The 15,551-nt window shown below is 39.9% G+C and overlaps 1 protein-coding gene across 1 annotated transcript; it reads left to right on the top strand.

Annotated features, from left to right (window-relative positions):
• The first annotated feature begins 280 nt into the window (after positions 1–280).
• Ssr3 (signal sequence receptor subunit 3) lies at positions 281–15,111 on the top strand. Its single transcript, XM_008837447.3, has 5 exons — positions 281–498; positions 1,415–1,541; positions 6,667–6,765; positions 11,623–11,754; positions 12,814–15,111. The coding sequence occupies exons 1-5, from the start codon at positions 366–368 to the stop codon at positions 12,878–12,880; spliced, it is 558 nt and encodes a 185-aa protein (XP_008835669.1). The 5' UTR covers positions 281–365; the 3' UTR covers positions 12,881–15,111.
• The last annotated feature ends 440 nt before the right edge of the window (positions 15,112–15,551 follow it).

Raw genomic sequence — 15,551 nt, 5'->3', positions numbered from 1 at the left:
GACTGAGGAAGGCGAGGTCGTGGCCAAGCTGGGCTATAGACTCTGAAAAAAGAAAAATCAGAATAAAAAAAAAAAAAAAAAAAAAAAAAAAAAAAAAAAAAAAAAAAAAAGACTACACATTAACTACAAATCCCGTCATTCTCTTTGGCGTAGAAAAGTCACGTGGCTAGCGAGAACTGCGGAAGTGCTCCTCTCGTGCCCAATCACATAGCGAGGCCTGCGTGATGGCCCCAGGCTGACCAATCCTGCCCCGCGGGGTCCCGCCTCCGCGCAGCGCTGACGGGTCGCGGGCGGATAGGCGGCCGGCTAGAGAGCTTCGCCGGCGTGGCCTTCCCGGCTCTCCCGGCTCTCGGCCCAGCTCCGCCATGGCGCCCAAAGGCGGCTCGAAGCAGCAGTCGGAGGAGGACCTGCTCCTGCAGGATTTCAGCCGCAACCTGTCGGCCAAGTCGTCGGCGCTGTTCTTCGGGAACGCATTCATCGTGTCTGCCATCCCCATCTGTGAGCTCCGGGCGGGCGGCGGGAAGGCTGCAGCGGGCCGGGGACGTGGCGGGCCCGGGGAACGCGGGTACCTGCGGGGGCCTGTGGCGGGCGGCGGCCCCGGAGGTCACCGAGGCGGTTGTGAACTGCTCGCTGGTCCGCGTCGCACCCTGCAACGGCTCTTCGCAGTCCTTTCCCAAACTACTGTGGTTTGCAGTGAGGCGGTCTTTAATGACCTGCGTGAGAGACCCACTCGTGTCCCGCATTGGAGTAGCAGTGTGACCCTAGGGGAACCGCCCTGCACCCCGGAGCATCCTTTTCCAGATTTGCAGAATGAGAGAGAGAGGCTAGGCCAGGGGCAGAGGTCAGCGATCAGCGTTGTTTAGGATTTTTATAATCCTGCGAGAGCAATTCTTGACTTCTCATTTGGGTGGGAAATTGCAGACCCGGGCAGGCCAAGGCCGTTTTTAGAGCTCAGATTCCCCGAGTTTGAATCTCCTGGCCCGTACTGATGCACTGTTGCAGTACATCCAAACGCGTTCTCCTTTTTGGCAGTTAGTGTACTGAGCCTGCCTGTTGCACTGTCTACTAAGCATTGCTTTGATTTCAGAGAACAACCACGTCAGCCAGGGAGGTAATGCTTTGGGACTGCGGGTTGAGGTTTAGAATGGCCTGTACATTTTTAGCATAATAGTACCCCATGAATGAATTTTGAAGTCCTCACTGTGGTCTTTGGAGTCTGGTCTCATGTTAGAAGACACAGAAATTTCATCTAGACCAATAGTAGACCCAGTGTTCTGAACTCCTAAGGTGCCAAATTGAGACTAAATCTGCTCTGTTTTACCAGGCTTAGCTATAATTTATGTGGCAGACTTGTGTAACGGGAAGTCATGTTTTGTTTTTTTTTGACCCTTGCCATCCTTTTGTCTTAATTCAGGGTTATATTGGCGAATATGGCATATGGATCTTCTTCAATCGGCTGTTCTCTATAGTGTGATGACCTTAGTAAGCACTTACTTGGTAGCCTTTGCTTACAAGAATGTGAAGTTTGTCCTCAAACACAAGTAAGTATATTTTTTTCAAGAGTACCTCTGATCTATACTGCATTTTAAAAGTAGTAGCATGTCATTTTTGTTTTTGTTTTTTTGTTTTTTGGAGACAGGGTCTCACTATGTCACCCTGGGCTGGACTTGAACTCACTGAGATCTACCTGCCTCTGCCTCCCAAGTGTTGGGATTAAAGGCATGTACCACCAAGCCCAGTGTAGAATGTCTTCATAAGATGATTTATACATGTTAATTTTACGACGCATTAGTTTGAAACGTGTATATATTATGGGGAGAAGGCACACTGGTGCCAGGAAGAATTGATAACCCATCAAAGTTTCAATGAAAGTAGGTTTTGAGTATGAAATTTGAACTTAAATTGTAAAGCACTAGTTTTTTTTTTAAAAATACTTCATTATTTTTATTATGTGTATGAGTGCATTGCCTGCATGGATGTAAGTGCATCTATGTTGTGCAATGCCCACAGAAGAAGGTGTCAGATCCTGTGAAACTGGAATTAAGGACAGTTGTTAGCTGCTATGTGTCTGCAGTGCCCATAGAGGTCAAAAGAGGGCATTGGATTCTCTGGAACTGGAGTTCCATGTGGGTGCAGGGAATCGAACCCAGGTCCTTTGTGAGAACAGTCAGTGCTCTTAACCACATCTCTCCAGCCCTGATAATTTTTAAAAAGTGATTTATTTTCTACTTTTTGATTATGTGTATGTGTCCATACCTCTATGTAAATATGTGCATATGGAGCTTGGGTACCTGAAGAGGTCAGAAGAGGATGTTAGATCCCTTGAAGCTGGAGTTATAGGCAGTTGTGGGCTGCCTTATGTGGATGTTGGGAACTGAACTCAGGTCCTCTGCTAGAGTCATGTGCTCTTAATCCTGAGCCATCTTTCTAGCCCCTGAAATAATCTTTCCTTTTCTTTACCCCCCCTTCTCCCCCTCCCTCCCCTCCTTCCCTCTCCACCTGGCCTGGAACTCATTATGTACATCAGACTGGCATTTAAGGCATGTGCCACTATGCCTAACTGAAGTAATTTCTTAAAGGCAGTTGGGATTTTGGTGAGACTTGACAGTGTTAGCATGCTGTGTATATACTTTTCTTTCCATTCCCTAGTGTCCACACTTGATTGGAACCTATTTTTGCCAAGATTGCTGTATCATTCTCCATCTGGTTTCTTAAAATAAAAAATTAGGGCCCACTCTGCCATGCTCTGGATAAAGCATGTTACTCTGTCATTCTTATATTTCATGGGATACAGTTACACATGATGTTAGCCAGAAGGCTGAGCAGTGATACAGTCCTCAAATCTTTTTTATTATGTTAACTGTGTTTTCACTATGGTTTTCTTTTTGTAATGCAGTAAAGTCCAATCCTTGAAGGCTTCTGGAGTTGATGTCATCTGCCTCCCTCCTGTGACTCTAGCCTAACCTTTTAGAAGTTGGCCTTCAGAATTAGACTCAGCCTTCATGTCATCCTTTGGGTGTGACTTATGCCCTCTCCCATTTAGGACCCTCTTCTATTCTTGGTCTCTTATTTCAAGACCCAGGAAACCTTTCCAGAGAAATCCTGACTATTGCTTTGCTATCCTTACATTAGGCTCCTTCAGGTGCCAAGGAATAGCGTTGTGATTTCAGTTAACAGACTATTACTGTGAGAAATGACCTCAGCAGCGTCTTTCTTGTTATTCTGGATACGAAGTGCTCAGGTTTCATAGCTTCAGTTCTCTTAGACCAGCAGACTGACTAATCAAGTCATCCTTATCATCTTTCTGATGACAACCTGCGTGACAGCCTCCTTTTCAGGATTCAGCCCATTTCAGCCTTTGCTCTTCTAAATGTTCTTGCTGTTTGTGGGTAGGGAATCCGTCCAGAAGTAGGATCTTGCCTAACTTGTCCTAGTCCCTTTGGAACTCAGTCTCTTTGGTATTTAGCAGTTAACTTGCTTTATGTCCCAGTTTTTATTCACTTCTTTGGACTTGACTTTACCTTACTGCTTCTCTAGGCTACTTGAGGGGAACTGCTATGTCTTTTGCTTTGTATTTCTTATAGAAAACAGTTAATAGTACATTTTAGTTTAGTAAAAGTTCAGTGACTTGCTGACTTAGACTCACAGTAGAATTTTCTATTTAGTCATTGTTTTGGTATAAGTATTATTTCTGACCTCGAAACTACAGATCTAGGTCTTGTGAGATAGTGTAATGGGTGAAACACTTGCCATGCAAGCTGAGACCTGAGTTCAGTCCCCAGAACCCTTGGTGGAAGGAGAGAATTGATTCCCAAAAGTCTTACCTTCACAGATGCATGCGCACACAAATCTTTAAAAAAACAACTGTAGGTTTCTGTGAGTAAGGCATATAGACCCTGGATGGTGAGTATTAGTAGGTATGGGGGTAGAGGAAGAGCGCTTCAGAATCAACTGCCATTTCCTGCTCTTAAATATATGGTCCTGGCTGTATGTTTTTCCCGTGTAGACTTCAGATTCTTTAGCTGTAAAATAGGGATTCTAACAGTAAGAGGGCAGAGGAGGATGAAATAGGATCATATGTAAGCCATTTTAGGCATAGCATCCAGCACATGATACTTGTTTTAGTTTGATGATGGGGGTGAACACCTTTAGGAAGTCTTTTTAAAGAGGAATGTTTTAAACAGTGCTTTCAAAGATGTTTTGTTTTAGGAAATTAAATACATACTTTTCCTGAAAGGTTCTGATATATTGATAAAAAAGCAGAAGAAAAGGTAATTTTTGTGAGCTGACTCAGTTGATAGAGTACTGGCTACTAAGTGACCTATCTTACTTTAAAGCAGACAGAGTGAGATTTGCTACCTTAGAGACTTAAGACACCAGAGATGGCTTCTTTGAGGTACAGTAAACCTGAATGAGGTGGTTGTGCCGCCACTTGGTAAATAATAGAATTCTAGACCTAGAGGAGTAATTACTGAGTAATGTCGTTTAGGGTCTTTCAGGTAGATTTGTCCTAATAGTCCAGTGAATTTGTCTTAAAGATGCTTAGAAAAACTTTTCTGAAGAATCTTTATTTCTGAGCACTGAGAGAGAGAGAGAGAGAGAGAGAGAGAGAGAGAGAGTGTGTGTGTGTGTGTGTGTGTGTGTTCTGCTGACAGCTTTGTTGTAAGCCATGGCCATCTCTTTTTGGCAGAATTTCTATAGACAAAAGGTGCTTGATGTTAAATTAAGTTCAGGGAATTGTGCCTGATCTTCTAGAGAGTGATAGAAGAGTTCCTGGGAATGAAAGAAGCATCTGCAAGGGCAATTTTTACTAATAAAGTTAGTCAAATGAGGTGTCTTTGGAATAAGAAAGGACCTTGGAGGGTCCTAAGTGTCTGTCCCTTTAACTCATCTATTTTTCTTAGTTTTACCTCTAGTTACCAATTTTTTGGGGTCACAAGGTTAAAAATTAACTTTGTAGCCTTTTAAACAGTATATTCGTTGAAATTGACCAGTAGTTTTCTTTTTAGCAATCTCAGTTCCCACTCAGTTCTTGTGTAAAAGCTGGAGACGGAGACACAGGAAAAATCTGAGGTTCCCAAAGCTTTTGTGGCTGAAGGGAGATAGAAACTCCCTGCCCTAGTGATTTCTTGATTTCTACAGTTTCCCTTGCTGTACTGGCCAGAACTAAATATGGCATAGTAATGTGAGGTAGACAGTTTGAACACAGAGAATAGGTTTCTAGCTCCGGTTTTCTGTCCTGTTGGAATAGTATGTGACTGTTTTTATAGTGGGAGTACCATTGGGACTGGGAGGTAGTTTTTAGAAGTTTGCTATCTTTACTGCTTTTTCTTCTGTATTTGTGGCCAAGTGGTTGTTCTTCCATCGTGAAAAATATACTATATTGAATTTAAATGTCTTGGTTTGTGGGTGGGTTTTTATTCATTCTTTTAAAGAAATATTTTACTATTTTTATTTTTTTATGTGTATGAGTGTATTGTCGTAAGTGCAGCCATGTTGTACAATGCCTATGGAGATTAGAAGAGGGCATTAAATTCCCTTGGAACTGTAGTTATGAATAGTTATCAGCTGCTGTACACCAAACCTGGGCCCTCCGCAAGAGCATCCAGTGCTCTTAACTGCTGAGCCATCTCTCCAGCCCCTATACCTCTTCCCAACAACCCCATCTGTAGATTTTTTTATTATTATTAGTTTTTTTGATTTTGCTTTTTTGAGCAGAGTGTCATATAGCCAAGGCTGGCCTTGAATTCTGCTCCTCTTGCTACCTCTTCCCGCGTACTGGGATTAGAGGCATGTGCCAACACACTCAGCTGAAGAGAATGCATTGCACTGTTTTCCCTCATCTAACTCAGCACTGAAGATTCTGATCAGAGTTCTTGAGTAACTCATCAGATCATTTCTGCTTGACTTAATGTTAACTTTTGGTGTAGGCCTCAAACCAGTGGTTAATTTAACTAAGGGTTAAATTAAGTGGTATGATCAGCCCCTGACCATGTTGTATTATTTCTTTTAAATGAAATTGTCCTTTGAAATGGAGTTAAAAGCATAACTTTAAGACATTATGGTTATTTCCCTTTGTTTATTAGGTCAATTGTTTATCCTGTAATTTACTTGGAATTGAAATCATGTGTCATTTGTAGGGCATCAGCTTTAAGAACTTTGTGAAAGTAAAATGTAGTTATAATGATTCAAAATTAAATTGTACTAATAGTATTTGACTTTTTTTTGGGGGGTCTTTTTGAGACAGGGTTTCTCTGTAGCCCCAGATGGACTGGAACTCACTATGTAGACCAGGCTGGCCTTGAACTCACAGAGATCCACCTGCCTCTGCCTCCCAAGTGCTGAGACTACAGGCGTGCACCACCACACCCGGCTATAGTATTTGACTTTTATACCCATGTTAAATACCTAAGCTTTGGGAAATTTTCCCTTTTAAGCAGAAATCAAAGCACATAACTAATAAACCACATCTTGAGAGGTTCTTGAACTCCTTCCCTTTGGCTTATACAGTTTAATAAACTTGGAACTTTCTGTTCGGTTCGCTTTCTTGAAATGTAAAGTATCATTTAGTTGCCAATACAAAATATGAGTACAAAGTGTTTTTGGTAGAATGATGTTCACCCCTAGAGCATGTGGAAACTTTCTTCTTGTTGTCTTTTCTTCCAGAGTAGCACAGAAGAGGGAGGATGCTGTTTCCAAAGAAGTGACTCGGAAACTTTCCGAAGCTGATAATAGAAAGATGTCTCGGAAGGAGAAAGACGAAAGGTTTGACTCCTTTATGTGTGTGTATATGAGGTATAAGTGGTGCGTGTGCACGTATGCGTGTGTGTAAGTATTGGAGGCCCAAAGAGGGTGTCGATCATCCTCATCTGTCACACTCTGCATAGTTCTGTTGAGGCCCAGTCTTTCACTGAGACTGGAGTTTGTGGGTTTTGCCAAGACTGGTGACTAGCAAGCCCCAGTGGTTGTCCTGTTTGCAGTCCTCCTCCCTCCATCCTGAGTGCCGGGTTATAAGGGTGCATGAAGGCATGCCCAGCTTTTACTTGTTGCTAGGTTCTGAACTATGCTTCTCATGCTTGCTCAGCAAAGACCTAATTGCCAATCCATCTCTCCAGCCCCCTTGACTTCTTATTTAAAGGGTTAGTTGTAAACTTTGTGAGAAATAAGTTTTTGATTTCTTATTAAAGAATGTAAATGGGGGCTGGAGAGATGTCTCAGCAGTTAAGAACACTGGTTGTTTTTCAAGAAGACCCAGATTCCAATCCCAGCACTCATATGGCAACTAACAACTGCCCATAACTCCAGTCCCAGGGGATCCGACAGCATCTTCTAACCTCCTCTGGCATTGCACGACATGGGTGCACTTACCTACATGCAGTCAATACACGCATACATATAAAGTAAAAATAATAAATAAAATTAAGAATGTAAATGTTGCAATTGTAGATAAATTTTGTAGTTGTATAAGTAGTAGCAATGCTACTAGCAATAGCTGACTTTTTGAGTTTTTATTACCACCAAATAGTTTTCTTTGAGTTATATGCAGTTGATTTGTTTTTCTAAAGAATGAAGTCAGTGCTATTGTTACCTCCATTTTACACCTGAGGAATCTAAGGTCCAGAAAGCTTGAGTAATGGCCAATTAGTACATAGTAGAGGTTTGATAATTTAGGCCGTCTGACTTGAGAGCTTGTACTAGTGACTGCTCTACTGTAGTTTAGGAAGCAACAGGGCTTCTTTTCTGTGCTGTCTCTGCTTGTTGGTATTTGTGTACCCTTGGGTCTGTCATCCAACCCTTCTCAGTATGTAAGGTTTACAAGGTGTCATGTGTTAATGGCTCTAGGTGGCAGTAGTTCTGATCCTGAGTTTCCCTAGGGTATCTGGTTCTTATATGAAAACTGGAGGTATTGATTGAAAAATAAAAGAATTGTGTTTGTCTTCTGTTGCTGGATTGTATGGCATGTTTGTTAACCCTCCCTCCCTGTTTTTTTCTGCCAGCTGCTCTTAGAAGACTTCTTAAACAGCCCAACAATTGAGTTGAATTGCCCAAGTCCCTGAATGATTGAGTAATTGGTACATAATAGTTGCCAGATGGTTTAATAGTTTGGTTGTTTACGTGGATCTTACATTTTAGTACCAGTAAGGTGCTTTGTGGGACAGAATTTTTATTACATTTTGCTTCAGAAAGATTTTGTGGGGCCTTGTAAAGTAATATAATTTTTTTGTAAGATCAGAAACTAAAAGGAAGAAAAGGTGTTGAAACAAAGACTTTGAATTTAGTTAGCTAATTTGAGCATTGAAGTTACTTTTGAGTTCCCAAGTGTTTGGGGAAGCATATGAGGTCATTCTGTTTTCACTGTCTGATGAGAAGCAGCATGCAAACCCTTCAGAAAAGAAGCCTTCCTGGCACTGACTCTTGGAAGGACTTTATCAAGTCGATCCTTATTTAAGGGACACCGAGTAACTTAATGAACAGTATCTTCTACAGTGGTTTGGAAAGACACCAGACATTAATGAAATGATTATCTCTTCTGGATTCTTTACAAAACTGAGGACAGGATATAAAGTCATGACGATGAAGGCCTTTTTGTAGGGAGCAGCTGTAATGAGAGTTGGGTGCATAGCTTTCTGGTTGCGTCATTTTGTATAGGAGTAGAAGGTAGAGAATATGTCTCACTAAAACCTCTTTGGTTGAATTACATTGTTTGAAACAGTATTTCTTAAACGGGGGTACATACCACATAGTTAACCAAATTTCAAAATACTTGTTATAGCTATTAAAGTTTTGGGGCTGGTAGTTATATCAGAGATGGCAAGCGGGTCCTATCTGCCCACTGCAGGTTTGCCTGGTTCAGTCTGGTATTTGTTCTTGGTTCCAGGACTTGTCTCAATCTTTCAGTGTTCAGGTAGGCATTTCAGGTAGACATTACTAGTGAATCAGAGTTGGAACTGGGGATGAAGCCTCTTTGCCCTTTGAATTAGGTATCTCAAAGTTGGGTGAGATGTGAGGTAGAGGTTTCATGGTTGTGTAAATACAGATTATAACATTTCTCTTGTCACCAGTGGAAATTTGTGCTAGTAGTATTTCCCTCAGAAAAAGAATGGCGGGTATAGTTTTACCCAGGTCTAGACTTGTGATTGACCCAGATGATAGACCAGAGAATCATTAAGGTTTGGTAAGTTGCTCTCAGAGGATAAGTTGCTTCCAGGAGATTTGATCTAAGAAGAGGTATCTCCACCTGTGGCCTGTGTATGCATCCTCGGAATTTTAGTTGCAGGTATGTGGGATATATGTGCCATGCCACTTTGAAAGGACTTTATCCATTCTTTCAAGGATGGAGATAAGCTAAAGGTGAGTTAAGAGATTCAGCATGTGTTCTCAAGTGTGACTGTTACCTCTTGATTTGCTGACGATCTGTTGTTTAGTGTTACCTGATTGTAGCAGTTGGTCCCATGTTTTCTCTTCTTTAGGAAGCTGTCCCTGGAGGAATGATTCCATGGGAAATATTCTCCTAAGTTAGATTTTCTACCCGTAAAACTATGGTAGAACCATTGGCTCTGAGTGTATTTAGGGGTTTAACATTTTTCAGAATAACCAGTATGTGGGAGGAACAAAAATGTGAAGAGATAAACAGTCCTGACTTGTATACCCCCAGGTTATGTGAGAGTATATGGGAGCTAAAGTTGCTTGGTGGATTGGGCTTCAGAGTTTCATCAAAATTCTTTTGGAGATGATACTGACTGATTCAGGACAGGACAGGACAGAGTTAGGGAGACGTGCTAAGATGACTGTAGGGTAATTTAATCTGCAGAGTAAAGGCACGCCAGTTGCTTACTTAAGGAACATGTCTTTGTTGAATCTTATGCCGGGGTTAAAAATAGATGCAGTGATTTCTGAGTTTTCTAGCATTCAGCTATATAAAGACTATGTCTCTTTCCATCCTTGATTGTCTTTAATCTATGTAAGAATGGTGATATGTGTTTTCTTCAGTTTTAAGTCACATGTATTTTTAGATTTACATTTAATCTTCTTTGAAATCAGTAGGTTTTTTTTGTAGTTGATAGCTGTACTTGATATCCTTCCTGTTTCTCAATGTAGAGTAAATGGAAAATTTGAGTTGATGGTGTCTGTAAAATCAAGGAAATTCAGCATATGTGCTAAAGACTACAGATTTCTTACAATGAAGATGCCCTTCATTAGCTCTTTATAGCCAAGCTTGTTGACTTTGGATTAGAGCACATGATAAATAAAAGGGTCAGTTACTAGTCCTTCTGATGACAAGTGGGAGGGGTATATGTCGTCTGGATCCAGAGAAGGGTATGTTTTTTGGGAGACAAAGCATCTACAGCTGTGACTTTTTAAAAGTTATTTTTAATTCTATGTATATCTGTCTAGTTGTTTGTGGGTATATGCATGTGAGTGCAGGTACCCATAGATCCTCTGGAACTCAAGTTAAAAGTGATTGTAAGCTGCCTGATGTGGGTGCTAGGAGCTGAATTTGGGGTCTTCTCTGCAAGAGCAGTACCTGGTCTCCCCCTAAGCCATTTTTCCAGCTGTGGCTTTTAATCTTTTTGATAATGGCTCCTCAGTAAAACAGTGTTTTACTTTTTAACCAACTACATTAATTTATATATACAAGCGTTTCACAAAACAGTAATTACCTATACTGTGTGGTGGGTTCTTAATGCCTTTTCTGTTGCATTAAAAGAAAAAAAAACACAAAAAAACTAGTTTCAGTACACTTTGTTAATTTCTCTGGGCATTTATCCTTTCATTTTATTTCGCATTCCACTAATGAGTCACAATTTACACTTTAAAACACTGTTTTGCAAAGTTAATTAGCTAAGAAGAATAAAATCTGTCTTAATCAGAAGTATCTTGAAACATCCTCTTGGACAGTTTGAAGGGGTAAAAGGCTGATCAGTATGAGAGCAAATGAAAACAATAAAAAGTAAAAGTTTTACAGTTAAATACACCTTCCTAAGGATAATGCTCATATTCAGTAAAGATAGTGAAAGATAGTCTCTGTAAGACCACAGCTGCTTTTAGTTCTTGGCATTATCTCCTGAAGATGTGAAGGCTGAAGTCCACGGGCTGCAGAGAGCCTTAAGCTAGGCGGTAGCCAGAGAAGCTAATTAAATCAATTTCATACTGACCATTGAGACCAAGTTTTAATTGTAGACCTAACTAAGCATATCTAACCTCTGGACATTGTGGTATGACATTATCTACAAATGTATTAGGCTGCATCCATAGTGATCCCGGGGTGCATATGACTGGTCCATAGGCCTCAGGTTGGATATGCCTTTGCCTGGGACTCTTAAACAAAGATGCCTGTTTTAGGTGCTTAAGAAAGCAAGCCAATTTCAGTTAAGATCAGTTCCTTCTTATGTAATCTTGGCTGGCTGGGAAAATGGCAATATACCCAGCAACTGTTCAGCATCAATAAGGAGATCAACAGTGGAAGAAAGGAGATAATTCAGACTAAATTAAATACTGAAAATTCGTTCTCATCCTCGAACACAAGGAAAAATTTGTCTTGTAATATAAATGAGAACCATTTGGTATTTAAAGTGTTTGATCATGTTTACAAACTTGTTTGACTTGTCTTTGTGTCTCTAGAATCTTGTGGAAGAAGAATGAAGTTGCTGATTATGAAGCCACAACATTTTCCATCTTCTATAACAACACTCTGTTCCTGGTCTTGGTCATTGTTGCTTCCTTCTTTATACTGAAGAACTTCAACCCCACAGTGTATCCTGTAAAAAGTTGGTTAGCCTTTTCAGAAGCCTCTGAACAGTAGTTTTAGCTTTGAGCTGTCTAGTTTTAGCTTTGAGCTGTCTGGGTACATAAGAAAGGAAATCTGCTCAGAGTTAATCTGTTCATAGCACTAACCTTAGGCAAGTATCTGTGTTCTTCAGATTTAAACCTAAAAGTTTCTGGCTTGTCTTAGTGCTTTTTAAGTCTACAAATTTTGATTTTATGATGAATAACAAGTATTAAGAAGCAGTCTTGTATTGTGTGACTATGTCTACCTACCTACTTGACTTCCAGGGAGTAAAGTCAGAGTAAATGTGCTGTCTTCAATAGCTTTTGACATAAGCTCATATGTTGGGTTTTGGGGTTGGGTGGATGGCCAGTGTAGTTCAAAAAGGGACAGTTCATAATATCTTCATACTGTTTAAGCTGCTTTTAAATTGAACTTTTGGCCAAGAGTCATTTGTCTTTTATTAAAGTAATTTACTTAAGGTGTTATCCAGGAAAATGCAGCCAGACTTTTTAACATCAAAGATTACAATGCAATAAACTATCAAACACCCTCCTACTTGTATCTTATGGGAATACTTTTGCCAGTGGCCCCAAAACCGAGTTGCTCAAAGAGGCTGTAAATAGCTGTGAACTTTCAGAACCTCTTTGTCCTCAAGCCAACCGTAGCAGAACTCTTGATTGACATGAGGTTTTTTTTTCCTCCTCTACTGGGGTGTGTGTGTGTGTGTGTGTCTGTCTGTCTGTCTGTCTGTCTCTCTCTCTCTCTCTCTCTCTCTGAACGTTCTTTAGCTCTTCTCATGAGGGTTAAATGGAACTAAGGTATGTTCTTTATGATCATTTGTTCTAGGTGTGCCCTAAGTGGTTTTTCAATATTGGAAGACATTGTTTTTGAACATTTTTTTCATACCTCGTAGCCTCCCTATCTGGTAAGCAGTGAGGCTACACACACGTCTTTGTAATTAGTGCTATGTCAGTAGGGATAAGCTCTTTTATTGTTGAAAACTAATTTTGGATTATTTTTTCCTTAACACTGAATTCTTACAGGAATTACATTTTATCCATAAGTGCTTCCTCTGGACTCATCGCCCTCCTGTCTACTGGCTCCAAGTAGATGGCATCAGCTTAGCCCCTGGGCTTTGCATCTATGGGTGGCCTTTGGTGTATGGAAAAGTAGCAGGGTGGCCAGGGAGGGAGACACACAAGATGTTTTTATAGTCTGGAGTTTGAGGGTTTAAAAAACATAATAGAATGTAACTCAGTGTTCGTTTATTGGTTCTTTTTGACATATTGTTGAAATTAAATGGATTGAAAGGGAAACTCAGAGTACCAGGACATTTATTAAAAGGCAAGAAGTCTTGCAATGTGCTAGAATCACAAGGGGAGAAAATAACTTGTTTCCTACATCTGTCAGAGGTCACAGTAACCTGGACTGAGCTGTCATTATTTATAATAGGAGGAAGAAGTTAATAACTGGTGTGCTGTGTTCCAAGCACAATATTACAACTTTTTTGAACCATGAATCCTCTTCCCAGGGGATTAAACAGAAGCCTCATGGTTTTTTCTTTTTTTTTTCTCACAAGTCTCTGAATTTGCAATTTACAATAACTCAAAATTAAAAACATGTCCTCTCCAACTTGGGGGAGAGAAACTTGTGGACATTTTTTTTTTTTAAAGAAAGGCAGCCAAGGTAGTAACCTAAAAATAGTACCCAGGCCTATGAGAGTTGGCCTGCAGAGTTAAGGCACACACTGTTCAGTTGTATGGCTTTGGCCTTGGGCAGTCAGGGAGGTCAGCTTGACCCTGCCATGTTGATTTTATGTGTGAAGTCATTGAAATAACTGTTTTTCTTGACCAGGATCTCAACACTAGGGCAGCATATTAAGAGAACCCCTTTCCTGAATATTGTCATGTAAAAGACCAAATAATTTTTGTGAATTTAGCTCTGGAATTCAAAGAACTCTGTAAGGAATGACTGTGGTTTAAAACGCTTGTCAGCATTTTTCTATTAGGACGCTAATAAAATTTGGCCCTTGAGCCCAAGGTTCCTATTGATTGTAAACAAAATACTGATCCCTTTAGTCTTTTAAGGGGTCCAGCCGAGAGCAGTCTCATGTTCCCACACCCCTCAATATGTGCCAAAACTTCAAAAAGTTTAGGAACCTTCTTTACACTTAGAAAAATATTTAATTTCATATTCCTATTAGCTTTTGACCACATCCAGTAATTTCTTATGAGTAGTACTTCAAAGGAAAATATTTCTAATACTTAGTTTCCACTGATAAATTTAAGATGAATATTAAAGAAGTGTTCACCAGGAGTTGAGCTGTTTCTCTGCTGTTGGATGTTTTGGTATTTTGTATTTCAGAACTTGGAAGGAAGTTAGGATGAACACATGCGCACAGTGACCTGGTTCATCATTGTCCATGTTCAGAATTGTATTTTTAATCATTGCCTCTATAAGTTTCCTTTCTTTGGTGCATTATTGTTTGAGTGCCATTACCAAATAATAGGAAACACATGTGAGGTCAGGTGGTATTTTGTTTTTTTTTGGTAAAAACGAGTCAGTAGTTTGGTGGTATAGATTTTGTGTACCAATGTATTTACTTCATGAACTAGTAGACCAGTATCTACTATTTGTTACCAAAGCTGGGCTACTTTTTACTTAAGTGGTGGCTGAAAATTTGCCACTAGATGGCAGTGCCTGTGTAGACTGGGGAAAGTTAGCACTGGTCCTGGCACTGCATGGCAGAGCTCAGAAGGGGTGGTGAGAAATTGACTGGGAAATGAACATGCAGTTGTTTTTCTGTCTTGAATGTCTCCTGTCTTTGTTTTTAATCTTCTGAACGTTCTCTAACTTTCTGTACTGCCAGATAAATTTCTATGCATAGGATCACAGTTCATCAGTTTCCATTAAGGATTTAAGGTATCAGTACTTAGGAAATGCAGACCCTTTTCTCCATCATTGAAGGTGGCAATTAGAATTATTATCCCTGACTAAGACTTAGACAGTAGAAATCTTTGGTAGGTTTTTTCTTAAAAAGACACCATATGTAACATTAGTAAGAGAAGAGATTCAAAGTGATTACATTTCTTTTTTTCATACTTATGATAGGTAGAAACTTAGTTTAAACATTTTCATTTCTTAGTTTGTTCATATACAACTTAATAGTAATCTTGGATTCAAATTTACAACTTGTCCTATTTGGTATATTATTGTAACTTGGAAAGGATAACTTGAAACAAGATTTCAAGTTAATTGAAATAATTGAAGTTGAATTTATACTCAAAATTCTTATGAAAGTCTTGCTTAACAGTATGATTAAATTTTATTTTTAAAAATTGTTTTTTTTCTGCAGTTCTTTTTAAAAAGTATATGAATAAATGTCTTCATTATGCATTTCATATTACCATTGTTTTTAATGTCCTACGTTGTAAATACATGTAGTTACTGACCAAATGTCTGTGAGATACTGACTGGCATAGCACAGCTATAGTAAAGAGTGAAGGTAGCCCCTGCCATAAGGTACCAGTGTGTGCCTGACATGCCTTTCTGCTCACTCTGCTTCTGTGTAGTATGCCTGTCAGGCGTTGCTGTTTCTGGAGACACTGAGAGGAAGGATATGTGTGTATAAAGAACAGTAACATTCATTTGGGCAGTAAGGGTTTATTTCCTATCTTTTAAGATTCCCAAACAGTTAATATAGTTGAAGACTGAAAAGGGTCTTTTGAAAAAGTGTTTATGTTTATTGTGTATGAGGGTTTTGTCTGCATGTATGTAAGTG

The sequence above is a fragment of the Nannospalax galili genome, unplaced genomic scaffold, assembly GCF_000622305.1.
Source record: "Nannospalax galili isolate Female #2095 unplaced genomic scaffold, S.galili_v1.0 scaffold617, whole genome shotgun sequence".
Classification (NCBI taxonomy): domain Eukaryota; kingdom Metazoa; phylum Chordata; class Mammalia; order Rodentia; family Spalacidae; genus Nannospalax; species Nannospalax galili.
This window is presented reverse-complemented; position numbering and strand designations above follow the sequence as displayed.

Excerpts from the sequence above, each read along its gene's own strand:
- Ssr3 (XM_008837447.3), top strand. The coding sequence starts at position 366 with ATGGCGCCCAAAGGCGGCTCGAAGCAGCAGTCGGAGGAGGACCTGCTC. Across the intron at positions 499-1,414 it reads CGTGTCTGCCATCCCCATCT|GGTTATATTGGCGAATATGG; the intron begins GTGAGCTCCGGG and ends GTCTTAATTCAG. Across the intron at positions 6,766-11,622 it reads CGGAAGGAGAAAGACGAAAG|AATCTTGTGGAAGAAGAATG; the intron begins GTTTGACTCCTT and ends TTGTGTCTCTAG.